The sequence below is a fragment of the Sceloporus undulatus genome, chromosome 1, assembly GCF_019175285.1.
Source record: "Sceloporus undulatus isolate JIND9_A2432 ecotype Alabama chromosome 1, SceUnd_v1.1, whole genome shotgun sequence".
Lineage (NCBI taxonomy): Eukaryota > Metazoa > Chordata > Lepidosauria > Squamata > Phrynosomatidae > Sceloporus > Sceloporus undulatus.
The window spans coordinates 252,855,532-252,875,590 of NC_056522.1; the positions used below are offsets into that span (position 1 = coordinate 252,855,532).

The following is a 20,059-nucleotide window of genomic DNA, read 5'->3' on the forward strand; positions in this document are numbered from 1 at the left end:
TTTCCTTTGTTCTTTCTTTTCTTTTAAAGGGAGGCTGCAGAAGCCCAGATTTTTCATGTCAGCTTGCAGCAGTATGTCTGCGTAAATCACGTATAAAAGCTTGATCTGGGAAGGACCTAACGTCTTTGTGCATGCCTGTCTACAGAAGGCAAAGTTAAACAGCAGTGCATCCAGAATCCCTCCTGAGCATGTGTGAACAGCAAAACAGAGAGAAAAGCGAAAGCAATAAGCCTGCCTCACCAGCTATCCCAACGTGTTTTGTTAAAAAGCATAGCCCAAGAACCTACACTGTGTTCATAACAATGTAAGTGTAGTTACAGATGCTCTAAAGAACTGAATCCCGAAACTACTTAAACTAGGAACTATTCTTGTCTGAGGCGCAGACAAGCATTGCTCTTCATAATGATGCAGATGGCCTCCTGCACCCACACAGCTATGGTGGGATGAACCTCACCTGCCCACAAGCTTCTACCCATGACAACACAGCTTGGAGACAGGAGAAGACAGATCTTTCTGAAGCACCCTCCTTGATTGTACAGCAGACCTTGACTCACAGAGCAGCTCTCTCAAGTTTAAGGTGGGTTCTGGGGTTTTTAAAATATGGAATAGTGCTACAATTGTAAATATGTGCCATAGGTGAAAACAATGGGGTTACTAATCCACAACTCAGGTTATGGATCATGAATACAATGCAGGATGCCAGCCAATGATCTCTCTGTTCTACAGTGATCTTTACCGCTGACTCTTACCAGCTTCGCTATAGGTTACAGATCTGCAACTCTAGGTTACAGATTCATAAATGCAGTGCAGGATGCAAGCAAGTGATCTGTACGTTTGGCCACCCAAACTGGAATCATAACAAGAATGGAGCTTTATGAAAGTAAACAATTCTCGATGCATTTGGAAGAAGCTTTCAAGTGGTTTCTAGAAGGTTCAAAATGTTTGTTGTTGTTTTTAATTATGTAGGCTTATCTCAAAGTTGCTTATTTGACATATGTATATTGTTAATTTTGAATATGTTGAAACATGTTGAACTGCTACTTTTTGTGATATAGGAACCTAAATACTCTGAAGGCACCAAATCTTGTCTGATCTTGAGCATAGCAGGATCAGGCCTGGTTAGTGCTTGAACAGAGGACTGCCAAGGGACACCAGGTGCTGTAAACTAATTCAGAGGAAGGCAATGGCAAACTGCTTCTGAATATTCCTTGCTTAAAAAAAATCCCAATGAAACTAGGGTCGCCCCAAATTGACAGGCAACTTAAAGAAACATCAGACAGGAGCCTAACCCTGTTCCCTGTTATTTTCTCTTTGGTAACAAATGTTCTGTTCAAGAGGCAATGTCCAGGAACACATAATTTTATTAACTGAAGTATACAGTCAGTCCTCCATATCCACAATTTTTTTTTATCCATGGATTCAGCATCCACAGTTTGAAAATGTTTTAAAATATAAATTCCCAAAAGCAAACCTTGTTTTTGAAATTCTATATACAAAACACCATCTTGCTTTATGTTTGACTACAGTAATGGGACGTGAGCACCCATGGTTTTGGTATCCATGGAGTTTCCGGAAGCAAACCCAGCAGTTACCAAAGTCCCACTGTATTTGGAAAATAGGGTGGGGGGGGGGGGAGGAGGACTCTAACCTTTTAGCCACACACTCAGCTTCATGAAGCAGAGCATGTAAAGTGTCTGACCCGGGATAACAAACTAAGATGTAAGAATGAACATTAACAAACAAGGGGAATCAGACCTTGTTGCTTACTCCCTTTGTGAGGTGATCTGGTCCCATGTCTATCTGTCTGTATCATACTTACACTATTAGAATGGATGAACAGTGCTGCTGCCATGTGTTTCTGAATTGTATTCACATGCATCCCCATCTCTATTCATTCCTGCCTACAGCAAACTCTCTATATTAAATGTAGCATTGCTTATTTAGTTCTCACATGTAAGAATGAAACATTTCAAAAGCTTCTACAATTACTCTTTATTTCTTTCTCTATATTTCAGTGTCCTTAGCCTTTTTGCTTCTTTTAGAATCATAGAGTTGGAAGAGAACACAAGGGCCATCCAGTCCAACCCCTGCCATGCGAAGGAAATCTAAATCAAAGCATCCCCCACAGATGGCCATCCAGCCTCTGCTTAAAGACTCCAAGCGGAGACTCCACCACATTCCGAGGGAGTTTGTTCCATTGTCCATGAAGGTTTAATATGTTTGGAATATTATACTTGGAAAGCACTTGGGTTTCTACCACATTGCAGAATTAATGCAATTTCTCACTTTAACCATCACAGCTCATGCTATGGAATCCTGTTTGTAGTTTGTTTGTGGTTTGTTGTGGCACCACAGCTCTTGATAGAGAAGACTAAATATTTCACAAAACACAAATTCCAGAATTTCATGGCAGTTAAAAGCAGTGTCAAACTGCATTAATTCTGCAGTCAGATGCAGCTAGCAGAAGTGACCTTCTCCCTCGCATGCTTGGGTTTCATGTTCAAGTGTTTTGCTACAAAGCACCACACAATTCTGTGATTCCCTCCACCTGCATTTTTCTGAAGTAATACAGTGCCATTGACACTACTTTTTCTGATATGTACAGTCGGCCCTTTGTACCCATGGATTCTTTTTACACGGATTCAACCATTCACAGCTTGAAAATATTTTTTAAAAAATTCAAAAAGCCAAACCTTAATTTTGCCATTTATTATAGGGGCAATTTTACTATGCCAGTGTATTTAATAGGACTTGAGCAGCCGTGGTTTTGGTATCCATGGTCGTCTTGGAACCAAATCCCAGTGGATAACAAGAGTTCACTGTAGATTGGCCGCAATTGTAATGATCAGAAATACTAATCCTGTTCTTCTGATTCTCACATTCCAAATATGCTCGTGTATGCTCATGCCCCCTTGGAAACAATGGGCTGGGTGCTCTCAGCACCTGTGCCATTTGCACAATTGCCACATGGCTTATTGTACTTGGTCAGTATGTGAGTGCACTGTACTTGGTATTTCTAGGGGAGGGGAATAATTGAATCCTGGAAGTGATCATAAATGCCAGATATGAGAGATGCTAGCTGCTTATCAAGGAGAGGGACAGGAAATGGTATGTATAGGTGGGGCCACAGAAACTTATTTTTCAATCGTAAGCACTTGTAGTTTTTTGTGGGTTTTTCGGGCTATGTGGCCATGTTCTAGAATTTTCTTCCTGGCTTTTCGCCAGCATCTGTGGCTGGCATCTTCAGAGAATGCTTTGCCTGGAAAATTGGGTGTATATATACTGTGTGAGCTCGGGATGCGGAGTGATTTGCATGTGTATTGATTCTGTGCTGATGGCCGGCTTCAGGCTGGGAGGCTAATGTAAAAGAGGATTAATGTCTGCTTATTGGTGATCATTATTTGCTGGGAAGCCCCTGACTCTGAATGGTTCATTTGCATTTGCTGAGTCCTTATTTTGCTATTTCTCAGGACTGGTAGCCAAATTTTGTTCTTTAAGGGTTTCTTCTTTCTGGTTGAAATTGTCCAGATGTTTGTGGATTTCAATGGCTTCCCTGTGCATCCTGACATGGTAGTGGTGGCATGGTCCAGAACTTTCAGTGTTTTCAAACAGTTTTTAGGCAAGGATGGTTTGTGGCATGTTCTGTTACTGCTGATTTTTCTGGCTGGCCAATCTGGTGTCTCTCGTGTTCCTTGATTCTTGTTTTGCACACTGTGAAACGTTTAAAGGTGATGTGCTCTAATTAGATAGATAGATAGGATAGATAGATAGATAGATAGATTATTTCTATAAGTACCCATGTGAGAGCTTGGGTAGTGTAGTGGTTTGATTTTTGGACTAAAACTCTGGTTTGATTTCTCACTCACTCAGCTATGAAAACCATGGGTGACCCTGGGCAACTCCCATGCTTCTCAGCTTCAAAGGAAGCAATGGCAAACGTCCTCTGAACAAATCTGTCAAGAAAACCCCATGATAGGTTCAACTTAGGACCTTATCACACATTTTTCTCTGTTTTACATTCAGTTTATTTTCACATCATTTCACATGGCAGGAATGCCGTGTGTAAACACATTTGGTGGGTTTTAACATTTTAAATCTAGTTAAATCCTGTTTCTGAACGGGATTTCGCTAGTGCGATAAGGTCCTTAGAGTCATCTTCAGTCAGAAACAACCTGAAGGCACACAACCAACCTTTCATGTAAAAATACTGCCCTCTGCTGATAGAAACAAAAGGCAGGCGAATTAAATTGCCCTTATCAAAACTCCCGAATCTGTACTTCCAGTCCAGCTGTAACACCATTCCTAAATCTAGCGAAAAGTTAGATGAGACATGATTTTGAAGAAAGAAACAAGAGAAGTAATTGGATCTCTACAGCATGGAATCTGGGTAGGTTGGTGGGATTCATTCCAGGATTCAGAACTGAATAGGTGCAAGACATCACTCTTTTCCATTTTTTTCAAGTTTTTGGAAACATCACCTCTTTATTGACAGAACATAGTTGGGGGAGAGGTTTTGAACTCTGACTTCATTGGAGAGTTCCTTCATGGCACACATTGATTCAAGAATGTGATCTTCACAGAAGACAGCAGAATATGCAGTCTTGTGGCACTCTGAAGTAAATTTTATGATGAAGTGGACTGTGGTCCACAATGTCATAATAAAATGTGTTTATTTTTAAACTGTCACAAGGCACTTGATTGATTTAGCAGTAACAGGATTGCACAGGCTGTCTTCATAGACTTCCCAATAAACCTTTCACAGCCACAATAAGGAAAAAGCCCATATTCCAATTAACCATACTCTGTTTTTAGAACTATTATTATTATTATTAACCTTTATTTATGAAGCGCTGTAAATTTACACAGCGCTGTACATACAATCTTTTTAATTAGATATGAACATGAACCTTTTAGCAGACTACTGCTGGCTCCTGCTGTTATTCACTTACCACCATGGTAGAGGTAAAAGAGTAACAAAATATATTCAGGCATCATTGTCGAACAGAATGTGTGTTTTGTTAGTTCCTTGCTCTGTACTATAAAGCAAGGGTAGATGAAGTGCAACCCTACACATGATGGACTATACCTCCCAGTCCAACAACACTTGGAGCGCCATGTTTTGGCTAACCATTGTTGTTGTGTACCTTCACATCATTTCCTACTTACAGTGACTTTAAGGCAACACTATCATGGGGTTTTCTTGGCAAAATTTGTTCAGAAGGGTTTGCCTTTGCCTTTCTCTGAAACAGAGAGTATGGGTTTCCATGGTCAAGCAAGGATTCAAACCTGGTCTCCAGAACTATAGTCCAATGCTCAAACCACTATACAATGCTGGTTCTCACCACCCATCCTTAAGATATGCCCACCATAAAGGTATTTCCTACCAAATTGTTACACCAAACTCTTTCACCTACATTTTCACTTCTCTGGAGTCTAATTTCTTATCTTTTTGTGATATTATCTGCAGACTGCCTAGTGCAATATTTTTCAATGCACTGACAGAAACAATAAAAAAACAACAACACCTAATGTAGGATTATATAAACTACAGCTGTGTTTTCTCTTTCCTCTGACCACCTTATTTAGGCCCCAATTCACACTACTTTTTAAACTGGTCTCCAAACTGTTTTAAATTGGGGTTGTTCACACTTGTGTCGGTTTTCCTGAGCCGAATTAGGGGGTTGTTCACACTTGCACTGGTTTTTTTTTTACCTGCAAATCCCCCTTAACCTGGGTTTTTTTGAAACAGGGATTTCTGTGGTTCTTTTCAAGAGAACTGTTTTGTTTGTTTTTTGCGGCAGCTGCCAATGGGAACTCAAAGGTTGATCACAGTTGGAGCATCCTGCCACTTCTGCACTTCCTCCTCTTCATCTCCCCCTTGTCACCTCCGTTTCTTCCTCCTCCTCTCCCGCTCGCTGCTTCCGCTCTTACCCTTCCTCTTACCTCCTCCTCTCACCCCCTCCTGCCAGGATGGAATCTGTCCATGGCATTTTATCCCATTGCCAACATGAACAGGAATCAGGATAAAATGCCACTGAGAGATTCGTTTGTGGCAAATCATGGAAATAAGCCAGTTCCCACACTGAGTGTGGAATGGGCCCCTAATTGGGACAGGCTTTCATAGATCATGGCAGAAAACAAAGTAAAACACATCCCAATGGCTGCTAGTATTCATAGAAATCCAACTTTGTGAACAGCTCCACCAGAACTTGTTTCCTCAGAAGCTGTTGCAAGGCATCTTTTTCATACACAGGATCCTTCTAACTGTAACATGAGTCAGCTTTTCCACAGAGAAGAGTCAGCAAGCTGTCAAGATCTTAAATACCTGCAGTGTGAAGGTCCCAGGAGAAAACGAAACTAATGTGACAGAACAAGCATCCCTCAGGGGGCTTAACAGAAATGACTTGTGAATTGCCTATGGAACAAGAATGCTTAGAGATGAGGGGAGTATGTCCTGAGAAAAGACAGGGTGTTTTTAGTCGCTGCCTTCTTTCATGATTTATTATAAACCAAACATGCTTTGCAATGTGTAGCATACAAATCCAATTGTCACACATATCATCAAGGCTGGCAGTAGTCAGTTAACCAAAAAGGCAGGCAAAAAGCAGATAAGAGAAAGAAGCAGGAGCAGAAACAGCATGTGTAGGTGTATCTGAGTGCAAAGCCCTATTCTTGCCCTCATGCTTAACAGGGAAGGTATGAGTGATCGTCCCAAGTCCTGTTCTGCAATCAGGCTTGATGAAATGAGCAATGCAGCTAGCATACAACAAATAGGTTAAATTACCACCAGTGGACAAGGCAGAATTATAACAGTAAAGATGGCATTCCTGCATCAATCAGTTGGCATGAAGGCTCAGAGGAGAGGTTAATGCTAGGCTTTCTTGTAGCAGGCCAAAACCACAAGTATGACCAACCCTATGAGGCAGGACTGAAAGGAGTCTCTGAAGCTCAGGCACACTCAGAAGAAAGGGACAAGAATGCATGAGAAGAACCATAAGAGAATGACAGAAACAGACTGAGGAAGTGTTCTGGATAGCAAGTCCATTGACAACACTCAAGTTGACAAGGTGAAAAAGAAAGATAGCCACTATGTGAGCTTATCACTGCTTTAAATGCTTGAACAAGCTGTTTTATCCTGAGATATTAAAGCTGGAGACATGAAAACATAAAGGAAGTTTCAAGTATGTCATAAGCAAGTTGTCTACGATATGAGAAAGATTTAGGAGGAGGAATGAAAGAAAAACGATGGCTGAGGATGAAACACAAAGAAGCTCAAAAACGTACAGGAAGCAGCAGATGCTTTGTCAGAGTCTATACAAATTTTGCTTGATACTGCATGGATGGTCAGATAAAAACAAATTGGCAGCAAAAATGCTCATCTATAGATCAGCCAATGAGATCCATGTTGTGTAATAGTCATGAAGGAAAACATGATACCAGCCATTGTACTGCTGTGGGAACAAAAGCCTCATTATTGTATACAGTGAAGAATGACTCCCATGCAATAACGTCCGCTTTTCTATGGAAATGTTTAGACAGTTGAAGAGTATTTTTAAATGCTCTGATACACCTTTCCTTAAAATAAATATAGAGTGTATATGGATAGATATGTACCGTGACTGAGTGTGCAAGATGAAGATTACTGTGCCTAAATAATACAACCTGGAACTCCAACAGAGAGCCTTTTGATAACAAAAATGTAATTTTATTGCATATATTTTACTCAAGGAAGCTGCACTTTCATGTTTAAGGCATCCTTTTTGTAGCCAAGGCACTCCTCCATCAAGCCAAGGGAGGCATATGGATAGGAGGATGATCACATATATTTGAAATATTATGTCTCAGTTTATAGCACCTGTAAAAAAATAAATCATGAAGCTTTCTTTTGCTGATGATATCTCTTATTACCAGCTGTTGTTGGCTTTTTTGCACACTGAATCATGAAGTATGCCCAAAGCACATGTGCAGAGCATCTCACAATCCTTTTAAAAATATTAATTCAAGAGTTTACAAGGACATGAACTGTCTCTTGTACAAATGGAATTACTGCAACAGTTCATTCCTTTTGATGTGTGAAGAAGCAGGTCTGTAAGATAAATAGCATTAAACACTACATAGAAAGAAAACTTAGTCCAATTCAGGTGTTCAGGATTGGATTAACCTGATTGCAGGCTAGTTCATCCTTCCAAAATTGTTTTTTTCATGCTGAGAACAGTAGTCTCAAAAAAAGAGACTCTGCTATAGCTGGAGGCCCCTACTAGATTCAGAACCTGAAAAATAACATGTAGCTTTCTGAATGCCTGGACTGGGCTCTTCTTTGTCTCTAATCTTAAATCTCTAGTTATTTTCCAGAATTGTTATGGTCACAGCACCTTTCTTCCTAATGATCTTTCTCTTCCTATTTACAAGTACAAAAATCAATTTTCCCTATAGGAAAGCAGGCAATACAGTCAAGCCACAGTGGGAAAGCTTGCAAGGTAACCAGGAATTCCATAGTCTTGTTTTTTCTCTCTCTCTAACATACAATTCATTCCATTTGTTTCTATAGGTATGATCTCCTTTTTCTTCCTGCCAGTCCATTCTGTTGTACTTAGTAATGGCCATGCTAGGTATCTTAAAATCTGGAGACGGGGTTTCAAACTGCATAAATTTTATATTGGCTAATTTATATGTATTGTTGCAAATTTAGAAATAATTATTGGATTATAATTAAATGTCACAGAAGGAAATCCAAGGCAATTAATTTTATATCCAAATCACCAAAAATAAAATACATAATTTAGTTAATTTGCTCACCAATCCCAGCTGACCCCAAATAAGTTAGTTGAGTTCTTCTTTGCTCAATTTGTCCTGAGTTAATTTCCCAAATAATAGATCTGGTTCAAAATCCACGTTTTCTCTTCAAATAATAACCATTCATGAATTTGTATTAATTAATTATCATTGTTACACCTACTGTAAATTCTATTCAAAATAAATATAATGCACATTTAGGGTGGATGGGGATTCTAACTACAAAATGTGGAGGGAGGCCAATGGAAAGTGACATTTCTTAAATTTACTTCTTTTTATCAAAATAAACCAGGAAGCAGAAAGCTTGTACTGCCCCAGTCTACAAATCAAAAGCTAAAATCCGTCAGCAAGAGGGGAAACAACAAAACATGCTGGCGTTCCATCCTGTAGGGGAAGCCATTTCTTTTTTCTATGCTACACTGTTCCTGGAAACAAATGCCGGAATATCACCAAAGTCCACTGTTTCTTTTCTAAGTGGCAGATTACAGCCTTTAGGTTATGCAAAAAATGATTCACCTTTCACCTCTGTCACAATAACGTAGCCAGTGGTACAGGTATAGTGACTCAGACTCCACAAACCACTTGCTGGATTGAGTATGAACCATCATAAAAGATCCAGGACAAAGCCAACTCTGTTTCCTGGTTTGCCCCTAACAATGCCCCTCATCCATTAGCAGGGATATTCATTATAATTTATATGCTTTGTAGAAGGATGCAAATTGGACTTTAAGATACTAGGGCAATCTGAATAATGGCCTAAGATGTTTTGGAAATATGCCCATGCAAAGCTTCCTGAATTTTTCATTGATGCTTTTCACAGTAAGTGCACTCAAGGCCTTACTCGATTCCTTAAGAAGGTACAGTAGAATGGGAGGAAAAGAATGTGGAATTTGTTGTTGAGATGCCGTTTGATACAAAATCCCTACATAGATGATCTTTCCAAATAATTTTCTGAATGTATGGAACATAACACCCCTCTTCTGGATGAAGATGACCTTCCAATAAACATTTACGTTCTTGATCCTCAAAACAATCAGAGTTGTAGATGGTGAACAGAAAATAATCCACAGGAACAGCAGGAAGATCAGTTGCCGAATATCTCTGCGTTATTCATTCATCTGATGCAGCTTGACTAAGTAAAATCACTGGGAAGCCAGAGTTTCTTTGATTGTAAACAGAGTTCAGAATCAGGCCTGCAAAGAGGAAAGTGCCTCAGGAATTAATCCAGAGAAAATGATTAGTGATTCAGCTAAAAAGGTGAGTGTTCTTCTCTTCATCTGGCCTCACTTTCTTGAGTGCTACCATAACCTTGTTCTACAAGAACTATTGGATTCTGTCCCTCCCTCTAAAGATGTAAACCCACTAGATACCCTTTTCAACAGGATCCTGCTATTAACAGTTGAGAATGAGCAGGTTCCCCTTCCCCAAAAACAGCTTTCAAATCAAACAGATGCTGTAAGTGAGCCTGAAGGATCTGTCACACTGAAAATGTCCCAGTTCTACAAATGCCTTAAGGGAGAGCTCTTGTTTTAACATACATCTTAAATGTTTTGATTTGCACAGTGAAAAACAAGCAAAACACAACCTTTTCCCACCTCTTTTTCAAAATAATACAGGTGGAATCTTGTTGCACCCTTTACAGTGTGGAAGGTGGAATGGAGGGATGGAGTAGGAACTGGAAAAAATGTTATCTCTTTATTTTCCATCAGCAGAGCCCATTAGCAGAGCCCTCCACTGAGTCCAAGATTCTTCTGTGAATGAAAGGACTATTTCATGAAAGTAAATAAACTGATATTATTATATACAGTAAAACTTATTTTAGCCAACTGACCTGAGACCATACAATTTGTATAAATTGCTAAAATAAAAGGAATGTAGTATTTACATAAAGGTCAATTGAGGCAGAGTCTTAAAGGAGTGATGACACTGGATTCAGAGACTGAAGAATGAGGTTCAGGCTATGTGGTTCAGTCAATGGGATTTGTAAACTATATTTTGAATTGGTAATATTAATCTTTATCTAACAAAAGCTGAAGTCTTATGGTACCAGAGAAGGCATTCCAAAGGTTATAGTGATGTAACAATGTCCTTCTCTGCCCATGAGAGGGGAAGGCCCATTGACAGAGAAACAGGCTTGTACTTTGAATCCTCTATACAGCAATAGGAAGGACTTCCAGTGTGGAAAAGGTGAACTGGATGAGTCCTGGAGGCACACTAAGAAAACTGCGAGATCCACTGGACCCCAAGCTTCCTGCTTCTCCTGATATATGGCAAGATCAGCAGGAGGGGCATTAAGCCAAGAGGGCATTTTTAAAACAAGCAAGAGAGGAAAAACACCCACTCTACACATTGTCTGCCTTACCAACACAACCTCAGCTGGGGATAGGAAATGAAAACTCTGCCACTACAGAGTCTCTTCCCTGCCTTCTCTTGCCCTTTCCTTGCACTGACCACATAAATCTTGATAATGTATATACAGTGGGCCCTTAGTATCTGCTGGGGTTTGGTTCTAGGACCCACAATGGCACAGTAAAATGGTGTCCCTTACATAAAATGGTAAAATCAAGGTTTGCTTTATGGAATATATACTTGAATCCATGGATAAAATATCCTTGGATATGGAGGGCTGACTGCATTGGTTCCAATATATTAGTTCCAAATATTCTGACATTTACTTTGCTGATATGGGAAGAAGACTGCAAAGAAGACTACAAGGTAGTGTTCTAAAGCCAAGGAGAGGGCGAGCAATCTGTCTGACCTGCCACAAGGGCCAGTGCTGGAAGCAGCACTCACCCAATTCCCAACACAAGGGATGAAGGATGACAGTTCATATTGCCCTCTTCCCTGCCACTAATAGAGTCTCAATCAATCTATCTGGTATGCTGCCTGAGGGCAAGAGCCCAGTGATTCTAATGAAGAGGTCAGTGGGAAGAGTAATCCCCCTTGTGTGAGTGGGCTCGCAACAACCCACTTATCAGCTGCAAGAAATCTGTTGCAGTGGAAATAGGATACATGGGGATAAGCCTTTTCCCATACCTTGCCTCCCAGCACAATCAAGCTTCCAGTATCACCGCAGTCCAACTATGATAGGTAGAAGAATTTGTGACAAGAATCATTCCCATACTCCTTTTTATCTGGAAGTCATTGGTTCCTGACAGCACAGGTATTGGGAGGTTGGTGACGTTAAGCCTCCCCCTTTACCCAAAAATTGGATCCAGATCATTGCAATGTGGGAAGGCTTTTATTTTGCACCTATCCCAGAGATCCTGCTCAAGATCAATGGGCGGAAGGAGACATGAAAAGTTCTCCCTTTTCCTAGTGATATGGATCAGAGTTGGGGTTGTGGATGAGGTAAGAGGAGGTCAGAAGAGTGTGCATGTGCACAAGAGAGGACATATGCAGCTTTCAGGTCACTCTCCAGTGCTGGATGTGTCCCTGGGCGAAAAAGCACATACATCCCTGTTCTGAAGCTCTAAATAATTGAATATTAGACTCTCTCTCTGCCTGCTTGCCTGCCTGTACAGAGACCCTCTGTCACTTTGCTTGGATACTACTGGGTAACAAATTTAGAAAACTGTGCCAAGTTTCTGAGGCTTCCTGGAAAACAAAAACAAAAACTAATAACTGACCAGTGAAGAGTCTTCTGTAGCATGAGAAAGGGCATCTTTCAAACTGAGTTCTGTCTTCTTCTCACCCTCTTCTTCAGTCCTGCAGTAAACAGAAAAATATATTTTTTCAGTAAATTTTTAAAAAAGGAAACATGAAGAGCATAAATAATAGTTATAGCACAGTAAAGTAAATAATATGACAATGTTTATATGTGCATGTATAATTTAGAACAATCAGTCTCAAACTACCAAACAACTAAACTGAGTTTTGAACCATATAAAACTTCCCAATGCAGTTTTAAAATTACTGTTCATCAGAAAGCAATTAGCCAGATCACATTTTAACAAGGCACTGGGAATCTAATTGCCTGATATAAAAGCCCCCAGAACTACCTCATCAATTGTTGAGGGAGGAAAGAGTCAGCAAAATTTGATTTCCTCCATTTCTGCTGGCAGAAAACCTGTGCAGAGATACACTCAAGAAATGCTTTCCTCCAGATGAAAAGAGGTGGGATTCAAAGTGACATTTGAACACTCTTGTGGGGAGGAGCACCTCTGAGTGTGTAAATGACAAAGAAAGGATTAAACAGCTCCTTCTCCTCTACCACAAGCCATTGTTGTTTTAAAAAAAAAATCAAGAGAAAAAGCAACAGTACCACATATTTTGAAATACACCCGTGCCTCCCCATTGATGGGCTTGGAGTCTGCTGTTTTGGTTCTTCACAGACAGCAAGTAAGAAGGGACAAAATGGTATACTGCACACCAATGATACCCTGGTCCCCACATTTTTAGAATAACACAACTTTGAATGTTGTTTTTGAAAAAGCACTTAAGATCCCAGTCTAGAACAAGAAAACATGGATGTTACTGAGATGAATGCGCTACATATGGTATGCAGTCCACTCCCAGGCCTAAGTATTTATCCCCAGCTACAACAGATCCACTGAATCAACAGCAAATTGGTTAGTCAATACTTACCTGAATCACACTGACTCAAGATGTCTACTCTATTTGAGACTACAAATTGGATTTAGACATCTGTACTCTCTCTTTTTGTTTATAATTATTTCTGAATTCTGCAGTACTTATACCAACTTGAATTACCGTACATTAAAAACGTATTCCAAAAACATAGAGAAGTAGGGAAATAACTTTAATATTACAAAAACAAACAAACAAAACAATTGTGTACTAAAAAGATGCATGAAGAGGCGAGAGACTGCAATCACTGGGTCTGAGGCAAAAACAGCAAGCAACAAAATGTCTTGCTCCTCTTGACTCTACTGTTTGTCACTCATCCAAGTTTGTGCTTGAATAAGGCAACACACTTTGCATCTTATGGAGCAGGTTGCAGTCCATGAAAGATTATCTCAAATAAAATGTGTTAGTCTTTAGGTTATTACAAGGTTTTCTGTTGCAATAACTTTTACCTGTACTTAAAAACAACAACAACAACAACAACAACAAACAAAAAACAAAAACTTCAAGCCTCATATCATTTTCCTGGAACAGGAAAACAAAGATATACTGAAATATTATCACCTCTTTTTGATTAAAGTTAAATTCTCATCATGACTTTTTTTTTGGGGGGGGGGTACTTAAAACCATCAGTGCCCTGGGATTCCCTTTTGGTCAATCCTTAAATTAGAGGTAGGAGGAATCAATGAAGGGACAGGTTTAAAACATGACAAAGCAAGTGATACCAAACAAGGAGTGGATAAATTGTGCTAGCATTTTCAATTCATTCCCACAATGACTCCTTTCCCTTTTCTCCTAATCTGAAAGTTTCATTTTTGAGAATACAAGGACTATCATGTGGTACTGTACATATTTGTATTTCTTTAAAGTATGTACAGTGGGTCCTTGTTATCTGCTGGGGTTTGGTTCCAGGACCTCCTGTGGATAACAAAATCTGTGGATGCTCAAGTCCCATTAAATACAATAGCATAGGAAAATGATATCCCTTATATAAAATGGCAAAATCAAGCTTTGCTATTTGGAATTTACACTTTTTAAAATATATATTTTCAAGCTGTGGATGCTTGAATCTGTGGATAAAAAAATCAGTGGGTAAGGGGGGCCAACGATAATGATCCCAAATATACACAATGGTTAGGTATATTGTAATCATTTCTACTTATTGGTTGATTTGTAAGAAGCCTCATATATTAGAATTTAAAACATCTAAAAATATTGCTGTTAGTCCTGGCTACAGCCATGGAAAGAGAATATGATCAGAGTTCAGCTTACATACATGCGACCTACCCCGCCTCATGCTCTGGCTCTTCAAAGTCAAATTCCAGGTCAGTGGTCCTAGGTACTTTGTGCTGTGATGACTCTTCTGGGATCTTTCTCTTGCCTAGTAATTCAAGCTATAGAGAAAAAATGATTATGTTCTCTTTTGGACATTAGGAGCACCTATTGGCCCCATACAGACAGACCAAAATAAAGCTGCTTCGGGTCACTTTGGAGGTATGTTGTTTAAACATGCATGCCTCCCAAGAGTCCGGAAGCCATGCCAAAGCCACGCTCCAGTCCTAAGGACTGGAGCATGGCTTTGGTGCGGCGTCCGGACACTTTGGACACTTGCATAATTTAAATAGCATACTTCCCAAGTGACCTGAAGCAGCTTTATTTTGGCCTGTCTGTATGGGCCCATTGTTTGGTAAGTTGTAAAAAAAGAAAGGCAATACTCATTCAGCATATGCAATTTCTGCTTCCTTTTCATCTCCAAAATTCTGTATTCCTTTTCCTCAAGCCTTCATGGACTATTCTGTTTCCCCTATGCAGTTCCTCTTAATTCTGCTCTAATTGTCTCATCTGCCTTTTACACTGATATATTATTTGGCTGGTGTCTGCTACTGTTGTTATTAAGAAAGGCACTCACAGGTTTAGTATGCTGCAATAACACTGAACTATACACGTTTCCTGGCATATATCAAAATGAAGAAGAAAAATCAGGACAAACTGCAGAAAAGTTTAGGAACGATTTTATGAAAAACGTAAGAAATAAAATGGTTAAGCATTAAAACAATCATTGCTGCCCCTATTCCCAATAGCTCTACCAACAATTTCCAAATCTACAGCGCTATATAAATAAATAAATAAATAATAATAATGATAAAATTTATCATATGATTTATGATAGAAATGATGCCTATAAAGTGCTGCTATGTTGTTCAGTCCATGGATTCCTTACTGTGGTCAGACGCTCCAGTGCAGCAAAACGTTCCTCCCATGTAGCTGTAGATTTCTCAAAAGCTTCATGTCTTTTCAGCAGTTTCTCCACACCATCCACAGTTTGACCATAATCACCACTGGATAGATAGGGCTCTTGGGCAATGAGCCAGGACTCAGCCACTGAAGCATCCCTGGAAAACTGACATACTTCTAGCACTATGTAAAGGAAACATAAAAACAAAACAGAGATCCTACATTACATACACTTAGCACTTGTAGTTGAAGCACCAGACAATGCAGTAGCCACCTAAGATTCCAGTGCTGAGTTATCTGATCCAAGAAGTGGTCATAGATAACATTTCAAGAGAGAAGACAACCAGATGTAAATAAATATGAGATCCTAGCAGTCCATACTGTTAAAGCTTTATCAAAATATGATCATATGAACAGGTTGCATACCTGTAACTGTGGTTCTTCAAGTGGTCATCTGTGAATTCATGCAACTATAGTATTCCTGCACCTCTGCAGAGCATATTGAGAATATTCTAAAATAGCTAAGAATATTTTTGGCAGTAGCTCCACCCACCCTTGGCTATACCTTTGCCTCAGGTGTTCAAAGAGCCAATTCAAATCTGAGGCAGTGACACAATACAAATTGTCTATATTCCTTGAGGTCGATGGAATGGTTGAGGGAGCAGTCCACTAATGTTGTGAGATCTTCAGAAGTGAGAGCAAGGGAATAGATGCAGGAGTTGGAACTTCTGACTGGATACACCGATAAATTGGATCCAGAGGTTTTGCCAAATGGTGCTTCATTTGAATATCAAATGTGTTCGCCATCTATATTATGATTATGATTATTATATTTATATCCCAGTCTTTTCCCAGAACTGGGACCCAGAACAGCTCAAACATTAAAAGAACAATACAATTAAAAACAGAAAAGTGATACATTAAAACAGAATTAAATTGTTACAATATTAAAATAAATAGCTTATTAAAAGAATAAAAATACAATTATAAAGTTAAAATTGTTTAAAACACTGTTGCTTTAAAAACTGTTTTAAAAGCCTGCCTGCCTGCATAAGAAAGTTATAACCTGCTGGCAGAAGGACAACAAGGAAGGGGCTATTCTGATCTCCCTAGCAATGGAGTTCCACAGTCCAGGGCCAGCCACCGAGAAAGCCCTCTCTTGTGTCCACACCAACCATGCTTGCAATGGTGGTGGGACTGAGAGAAGGGCCTCTCCAGAGGATCTCAGAATGCCTAACAGTGCTATATAAATAAAGCATAATAACAACAACATCATCATCATCAGTTGATGGGGATGATTCATGTTCCATCAGTCTATGGCATGCAGATCCATCTGCTAGTTCCCCTAACAAAGTTGTTGCAGTTCCAACTGAACCTGCTTGCATGGTGAAGAATGACGAGGGGGTTTAGGTAACATTTTCTCTTGCAGAGACTGCTGGCAAGGTGAAACCAATGGCAATTGTTCCTGAGGAGCATTCGTACACTGCACCTCAGGGACTTGAGTGACTCACAATATGGATGGCAGTTAAGTTTGTGAAATAAGTGCGGACCACAACGGATCTTGCTAGTGATAAAGCCAATTGCCGAGTCATGTAATACACATAGTGATGGTAAGGAATTTTATAATTATGAGTTCCTGGTATGATATAGTGATGACTGTCCCTGCCGTAAAGTAGTTCCACAGGTTCCTGATGATAACATGCAGAGTACTCAGGGAGGTGCCTCATGCAAGAATCATGATGACATCAGTCATAAGAATAATCCCTGAACCTCCTATCAGACCTCAAACCATGTCTCGAATGAGATCTACCACAGTACCATGGGGAGGGAGACCTGAATGAAGATGTAGCAGATAAACCGTTTAGCACACAGCATGGAGGAGGGGGTCCTCAGAAGTGTGCCTGACGACAAAACTACAGTAGCTCAAGTGGGGGCCAAGGGCAGGAAATGACCAGCATGGTATTCCCATGTGCCTCTGTGGTGAATCGATGCCCTCTGGAGCAGAACATGAACCTCAATAACCTGCAGCAATCCAGGGGGAAGATGACCACAGGATGGTAGGTTCAAGCTCAGTCAGACCTGATGTCGGTTGATGCACTTTGGGGCAAGTGTTTCTCTCAGGCAAATACCTTAAGTGCTTTGATTCAGTAGGAGCTTCTTCTTTTTCCTCTTTTCAGCTAGGTGACTAGAGGAAGAGGATTTCAGAGGCACGGAATGCCCAGGAGTCAGCAGGATATCACCCCAAGGTAAAGAAGGACAAGTTACTTTCTTCTGAACAGCCTTCTTGGTACCAATGCTCAAAACTGATCCTTTGTGTTTAGGTGGTTTTGAGGGACCCTCACATTCAGAGTGACATTTCGAGGAACCACTGGGTTTGAGGTGGCGCTTCACTCATTGGCAAGCTGGTGTAGTATCCAAAGTGGACCTGGGTGGCACTGAACCAGTTGTCATAGGTGATTTTGGAAGTATTAAAGCCTGTTTATAGAGCAAAGCCTTGAGACAAGACTCCCGATTCTTATGTGCTGGAGCATAAAGACTTTATAGTGGACACTTGTACTAACACTGTGTCCCTACCCAGGCAAAGAAGACAGTGGGAGTGACTGTTGCAACAAGGGAGCTTCGATCCACAACCATCACTCCACTTAAAAGAGGACAAAGAAGCCATTATTGGGAAAGTTGCAACCAAAACAGTCCAAGGTCAAAACAAAACTGAATATTTACCAAACCAGAGAAATGCACAAAAAAGGAAGCCTTAGCAATCCGAGTTGTAGCGGTGATGAGAACAAACAGACCGAGTGGAGTGTTTTGAAGAGAAAAGCCAATAACCAAAACCAGTGAAATGGAAAAGACTGAACAGAAATACACAGCCAAGGTTCTTTGATGGTGCTCTTTGATGAAATAAATGTGGGAACGTTGAGGGTACAGTTGAGGGTGGGTGGAACTACTGCCAAAAATTTGCCTGGCTATTTTAGGAGGTTTCGAATATGCTCTGCACAGGTTGTGTAAATCACAGAGACCATAATCTCTTTTACCATTCAAATTTTAAAATCCATGTGATCTTGAATCATTTATGTCTTTAGATCTATGTTCTACACAGCCTTCATAGTACAATGAATGATCAATAGCCAAATCCCAGCAAAGTTTATGCTTCCCAGCAAAAACTAATTCTTGTTTCCCTGTCAGTGGTGACTTTCAGAACACCTTGCCTGTGAAGCACTGTATAGTTTAGCTCATATTTTCATGTTAAGAAATGTGATGTGGTGGACAAAGTGTAGGATTAGCATCAGGGAGATGCAAATTTAAATTACTGATCAACTATCAAACTCAATGGGCCTGTTTTCATGGAATCACAGAGTTAGAAGTGACATTAAATGTCTCCCAGTCAATTCTTAAGGTTCTTACTCCATTGAGTTCTGTGGACAAGATGTGAGGTACCAAGGGTATTATCCTGAGCTCCTTGCAGTATAAAATTATGTAATTAAGAAAGAAATAACATCGATGGTAATCAACAATTTCAGCCCTCCCCTGCCACAGTTAACAGCAAACATGGGGGTAATTTTCAGCAGGACTGTGATGCAAGAGAACTGGCCAACATTCTCTCCCTGTTTCAGTCCGCACATACCCACTCCAAATATTCTATTAGTCCTATTATAGATGTTTCCATTGACTCACTAGGAGCTTCTCCAGGGCTAAGAGCAGTTTGGGTGGATGAATTTTTGATAGAGCAATTCCAGTATAAGAAAAGATTAACCCTCCCCTACTGTATTTGCCACAGAATCAATGAACACCCCCCCCCCATAATTTTGTTTTAAGTCCCAAATGCTCCAGATTACTTATTTTAAGTGTCATGTTTTAGGTTTGTCCATTTACAACTGCCTGGATGCAACCAGCATTAATCTTATGGTAAATCCCACAAGAGTGATTTCAAACATCCAAGAGAACTCTATACAAACAGTAAAAAAGGTAAAGGTAAAGATTTTCCCTTTGACATGATTGTCAAGTCATGTACAACTGTAGGGGGCAGTGCTCATCTCCGTTACTAATCCGAAGAACCAGCATTGTCAAAGACAACTCTGTGATCATGCAGCCAGCATGACCGCACAGAACACTGTTACCTTCCCATCAAAATAGTACCTATTTATCTACTTGCACTTTTCCATGCTTTTGAACTGCTAGGTTGGCAGAAACTGGGACTAGTGATTGGAGTTCACTCCGTCATACAGCACCTGGGTCTCAACCTCCTGATTTTGTAATTGTTACAGTCAGTATCTTAACTGCTAAACTACCACATCACCACACACACAGTACCAATCTGGAAAAATTCACTGCCAAAATTAATCCAGAAGGAAACCACTACTGTTTCAAACTGAGGGTAGATACACAATCTAAACATCATGAAGGCTCAGGATGGCCATTCCTAGATAGTCCACTCTGCCTAGAATTG

At 40.1% G+C, this 20,059-nt stretch overlaps 1 protein-coding gene across 6 annotated transcripts in view; it reads right to left on the minus strand.

Moving 5' to 3' along the window:
* SPTB (spectrin beta, erythrocytic) overlaps positions 1-20,059 on the minus strand; it is a 180,160-nt gene that overhangs the window by 12,222 nt on the left and 147,879 nt on the right. For 5 of the 6 annotated variants that reach the window (XM_042440977.1, XM_042440992.1, XM_042440999.1 and 2 more), the window contains 3 exons: positions 15,602-15,798; positions 14,668-14,774; positions 12,423-12,501 (listed from right to left, as the gene is read on the minus strand). In XM_042440977.1, coding sequence (XP_042296911.1) covers positions 12,423-12,501; positions 14,668-14,774; positions 15,602-15,798 — 383 coding nt within the window. Of the gene's footprint in view, positions 1-5,943; positions 9,987-12,422; positions 12,502-14,667; positions 14,775-15,601; positions 15,799-20,059 lie in introns of those variants that run through there. The other variant, XM_042441006.1, reaches the window with a different exon arrangement.